At 37.0% G+C, this 5463-nt stretch overlaps 2 protein-coding genes across 2 annotated transcripts; one reads left to right on the top strand and one right to left on the bottom strand.

Annotated features, from left to right (window-relative positions):
- On the top strand, positions 1-2445 carry LOC107562450 (probable C->U-editing enzyme APOBEC-2). The gene is made up of 2 exons (XM_016247083.1): positions 1-403; positions 2250-2445. The coding sequence occupies exons 1-2, from the start codon at positions 117-119 to the stop codon at positions 2443-2445; spliced, it is 483 nt and encodes a 160-aa protein (XP_016102569.1). The 5' UTR covers positions 1-116.
- Positions 2446-2750: 305 nt separating this feature from the next.
- LOC107562461 (guanylyl cyclase-activating protein 2-like) lies at positions 2751-4900 on the bottom strand. The gene is made up of 4 exons (XM_016247092.1): positions 4397-4900; positions 4048-4197; positions 3568-3682; positions 2751-3357 (listed from the first exon to the last, which is right to left on the bottom strand). Exons 1-4 carry the CDS (start codon positions 4595-4597, stop codon positions 3230-3232), a joined length of 594 nt encoding a protein of 197 aa, XP_016102578.1. The 5' UTR covers positions 4598-4900; the 3' UTR covers positions 2751-3229.
- Positions 4901-5463: the final 563 nt, after the last annotated feature.

The raw sequence follows: 5463 nt of genomic DNA, 5'->3' as shown, positions 1-5463 counted from the left end.
TATCTATAAGACTTAGGAACATATTCAGGCTGTCACCTCTCTGACTCACATACTAAATCAACAGCACCCTTCACACACTCACAGCTAGCAGACTCAATTCACTGCACAGCTAGGTCATGGCGGACAGAAAGGACAGCAAGACCCCCAGTAAAGGTGGTCTGACAAAGAAGAAAGAAAAGAAAGTGGAGAAAGTAGAGAGTAAACCTGAAAAGGAGAAAGAAAAGAACAAAGATAAAGGTGAAAAGATAACAAAGAAGCCAGATAAGACCCCAGAAAATCAGCAAAAAAATGAGGAGATGCCTCAAGGAAATGGGGAGGTAGCAGAAGGAGCCAAACACCCTGTCAAAGATGAGGAGTTTGAGCTGGAGCCTATGGAGCTGCCTCCATTTGAGATCATTGTAGGGTAAGTCAGATATGTTTCACTTATACAAACTGGATCCCACAGTAATATTTCAGTCACTCAGCAAGAACATTGGGGGGGGCAAGCAAAATATTTGTACCTATAGGGGGACACAACAGCTTGTCTCTGGCTCAATACAAAGGGACAACTTTGTGCCTTATTTAACCATAAAGAATTCATAATTGTACCTTAAGGGTACATATTCATCTAAGTAATTATTATGCACCTTTTAGGAGTAGAGGCACAAATTTGTCCCTTTAAGGGTACTGACAAGCTGTTGTATCCCTAAAAGTACAGTTTTTGCTAATGTGTTTCTGATAGAGTATCTTCAAAATTCATAACAGCATGGCATATTGCATGACACCACAACCTATTTTAAGATTACTTTGCCACTTGTTTAGAAGAGGGACCTTTTAAAAAGGACCTTTAATAAATGAAAACATAGATGAGTATTTAGCATTCTAAAAGCAATGCTTGGCGGGACCAACTCTGACAACAGTTACATCTGAAATTCCAACATGTTGGACAAGAACACTATAAATGAGACCAATCCAGGACATTGCTTTGAACCCCAGTGCTTTTAGAAAGTGGGGACTTTTCTGTAGGCTACTCAGAATAATATATGTCTTTATGAGTTTTCCTGTCCCTGCCATGGTGTAGCAAACAATGATGATGCAGGCACATAAAGACCAAAAGTATGTGAGCACCGTCTTATAATTAACCAGTTTGACTATTTCAGCTACACCCACAGTAACAGTAGCATAAAATCAAGCACACAGACATGCAATTACCTAAAACAAAGATTTAGAGAACCAAAGAGCTCAATGACTTTCAACAGGGTACATCATTAAGTGAGGTCCATAAGGTTTGATTGACCTGCACAAAAAAATGAAACCACATTGGCTCTCATGATTGAATGGGGTAAAATCTCAACCATCATCCAAATTCTAGTGGACAACCTTCCCATAAAAGTGGAAGACTGTTAGAGCATATTAGACTATTAGAGCAGAAAAATTCCCTATTAATTTCTGGTTTAAAATCATTCAGCAAGCACATATGGGTGTGGTGTTCAGGTGGCCATTATTTTTAAGTCATGTAGTGTACACCAGGGCCAAAAAAAAGCCACCACCATCGCTTACGACTCAATGGGTTCTTCTTTCAAATAAAATAAAACTCAAGAGAAAACCCACCTGACATATTATAAGAATTTATTTAAACAAAGTGATCAATACAAGCCCATTGAGTCATTTTGAGTCTCTGTAGGCTTATTAGTGGCCATTCAAACTGAAGTGCTTCTTGTCCAAAGTTAATGCATTCATTTGTTTTAAAGCTGGAATACACCACACAACTTTTGCACAGATTTTTGCCCATATATGTAGTTGATGCTTGTTGCTGAAAAGCAGAGCCAGTCTGCAGATATGGGCAGTTGGAGTTGAGAGATTTCACAGAAATTCATGTAGTGTATGATGGGTAAAGTCTCCAATTTTGAGCTTTAGATTATGATTCCATCCAGTCTGAAAGGATATCAACATGTCTGATATTTTGAGCTGATTTTAGAACACATATTGTTTCCATTTCTGATGTGTGTCCTAGCAACAAGGTGCACGTTTCTGTGCGAGTTTGCCATGTTTGGAACGACCTGAAAGTCTGAAGAGTTTGCAAATCGAATTTTTCTCTGTAACCATTTACAAAGTTTATCAAGCGTATGATGCCTAGTGTTTTAAAATCTGTACGATTTTTTAGTAATGAAGTCATGTAGTGTATTCCAACTATTTACAACTTTTTCCAATCTTTCTCACAATAGATTGTGATAAAAGTCTTATTCCAAATGTCCTCCTTCTTCCCGCAGAGACAGACTGAACCCGACCTTCTTTAAGTTCCAATTTAAAAATGTGGAATATTCCTCCGGGCGCAACAAGACCTTCCTGTGCTACCAGGTAGACATTCAAGGAGGTGCTGGAGAGACAGATGGCCTTCGTGGTTACCTGGAGGATGAGCATTCGGGTTCACATGCTGCTGACATCCTGAGACTAAAAATTATTTGAAAGTGATATAACATCAGTGATGATGTTAATTTAATCATAAAATGGCTTGAATAAAATAGTCCGGAAACAATATTGGTAATATTCTGCTATGGAGATTTTTGGGGTTTTTGTTACCCTGCTCCATTATAACCGTGATAAACAAAATAAACGTAATCATGAAATTTGTAAGTGCTGTTACTGTAGAATTACATATTATTACCATCAACTACATTTAACACAGCTCACAAAACAAAACCATGATTAACGTTTTTTTCTTTGTAATAAATGAAAGAAAAAAATCAGTAATAGTACATTACATTTATAATTGGTAAGTTTTTATTTTTGAGAAATGTTCAAATGCAAATAACTTTATAATTGAGACCTTCCAGGGACTTCATTCTTTACAATATTCATGTATTTACAAACATCAGATATGCCAATTTGAAATGGATTGCTGTTGTTTATAAGTTGAGTAATATGCCACATGCAGTAAACTCAAATGCACCTCATCTGCAGAATAATAATAACAGAAATCCAGTCAGTCATGAAAGTGAGCCTTTTACAAATCCTAACAACAAGAATGGAAGAAACAATAAAGAAAACATGAATATTTACATGTAGATAGAATTAATTCTGTTTGTCAAAAAAAAAGGGAGTTACACCACTACATAAAAACAAAAGACTGATGGCTTAAATTCAATTGAATGAACCAAGACTAAGACTGTAGTTGAGAAGCTATGCATGCTCTGTATATGTTGGTTAAGGGGTAAGCTTCTGTTAAGGGTTGTTTTAGTGAATATGGAGTTCAGAAGTTGGCGCTGCGGCGTCTCTGTTCATTGATCCAGTCCCCGGGGTTCACGTCCATTTGTAGCATCTTCATGACCCACTTGTCACGTCGTGCCCCATCAATGAACTCATCCAGAGACAACTCCCCTGTGGACACAGCAAAGAAACTCAGGATCAGCTGCTTTTTCATAAAGGCCTTTGAGCAGAAAGCCAGAATTGTTCCACGGTTTGATTAATTATTAACATCAGTGTACTTAAATAAAAACAGACTGTATATTATAATAAAGGAAAAGACTATAGACTTTGGCTTAACCATTTAATAATTGTAGAAAAAGAATGAATCATAGTAAGTTTTACCATCTCCATTCTCATCCACTAGCTCAAATATTCGGTCCACCACCTGATCTGGGGTCAGTAGGTTACACTCTTCATCAAGTTCACCATGGCAGGCTTTCTTTAGTCTGTAGATTGACTGTAAAAGTAAAGTAAAGGAGGCCATTTCTTTCTTTTGTAATCCTAAATGCATAAATGTCTTCTTTATAGCGGTATTACAAAGTATAATAGCATTTCTGCACACAAATGTCCTGCTATCACAGAGGTCATATGGATTAATCCTTCTGTAAACATCTCACTATAAGTTTCAATGTCAAGGTGAAAGTTATGAAACCGGTCATGAAAATGTAATCTCAGTACAAATGCAACCAGAGCACACAGAATTACAGTTTCCATCCTTTTTTCATTAGTAATCTAGTAAACCACTGAAGTATTATAATCCCAATCGATGTTTAAGTCCATCTGACCGTGTTGACAATCGGGAAGAACATGAGAAATGATTACCTCCACAATCTCCTTGAGCTCTGTTTTGTCGATGCAGCCACTCCCATCCTTGTCATACATTTTAAAAGTCCATTTCAGTTTGTGCTCCAACTTTCCTCGCAGCACTAGATTCAAGGCTGCAACGTATTCCAGAAAATCAATAGTGTTGTCCTATGAAAAAAATTAAAGGGAGGGAAAGAGAAAAGGGGATTGACCTGTTAAAAATTCTGTGAATTTTCAGGTTCATTTTTTTTCAATATGCAATCTCTTTCCCAGTATTCTATTCTATTGGTGTTAAGTATTTACACACTCACTCCTACACAGTGTTTATGCCTACTTTTTGTAACTTAACTGAAATTGAATAACTTACCCCATTTTTATCAAAAGCACGAAACATGTTTTCTATATAATCGGCTGCTTCTGGGTTTCCAGTTACACCAAAGAAGCTCTTGAACTCATGCCTGAAGAGGGTCCCGCTCGGACATTCAACCACAAACTTTTTATACCACTCCTGCAGTTCAGCAGCATCAATCTCTTTATCGTCCGAATCCTCACTGAGTCGCTGACCCATCGCAAAAGATGACAATAAAGAACACAAGCTCTGCTTCTCAACAAAAAATGTCCATTATCACATCTGTCAGCTTCACTGTCCTGGAGTTCTCCCTGATCCAGACATCCCAATAAACCTTTTAAGCCCCACAAACTGATAATTCAACACCAGAAATGTCTGATTTAGGATACAAACGTGTATGCCCTTTAAAAATAGTAGTAAAAACTGAAGTTACAAATTTCAGTATGTACCAAAGTGTAAAACTAACCTCAGTCTATTAGCAAATGTGCTCTACTGGCTTGGGATTCAGCACAAGAACTATTTTGGATCACATGACTGAAAGGGATTATTCATATCAATCCATGTCTGAATTAATTAGCTTGAAACAAGATCAAGCGCTTTGCGATAATTCATCATTTAGCACACAGAGTGTTCCATTCCTCAATTCAGGTTCAAGGGCTCTCTGTGGGTCTCATGTCAGAACATTAACCATGATCTGATTATTTTTTACCTGTTAAATCTAAAATAATCTTTTGAAGGCCACGAATTCCACAAACATTCTTCCATTTAACTACTGAAAAAAATCACTCAAAAATGGATCAGTGAAAATACATTTGGATACTGTTTACTTCTTCTATACACTATAACATATAGCACTTCACTTTTGAGAAACCAAAATGAGAGAGAGAGAAGAGAAAAAAAAAGAAGATCCCATACTGGACCTTCCCCCGGTTGTCCATGGCCTTACAGGGGGGTCTGAAGACATATACACTGTAAACTTCATTTTTTCAAAGTTGTATATAAAACAAAGATTATTACAGTACATTTTACAAGACGATAAAAGTTCAGTCTCTCTACTTCAAAATGTCACATTTAATTTAATTTGT

This window comes from Sinocyclocheilus grahami, unplaced genomic scaffold, assembly GCF_001515645.1.
Source record: "Sinocyclocheilus grahami isolate Dianchi unplaced genomic scaffold, SAMN03320097.WGS_v1.1 scaffold824.1, whole genome shotgun sequence".
Lineage (NCBI taxonomy): Eukaryota > Metazoa > Chordata > Actinopteri > Cypriniformes > Cyprinidae > Sinocyclocheilus > Sinocyclocheilus grahami.
The sequence above is the reverse complement of the archived record's forward strand: the minus strand, read 5'-3'. Positions and strand labels throughout refer to the sequence as shown.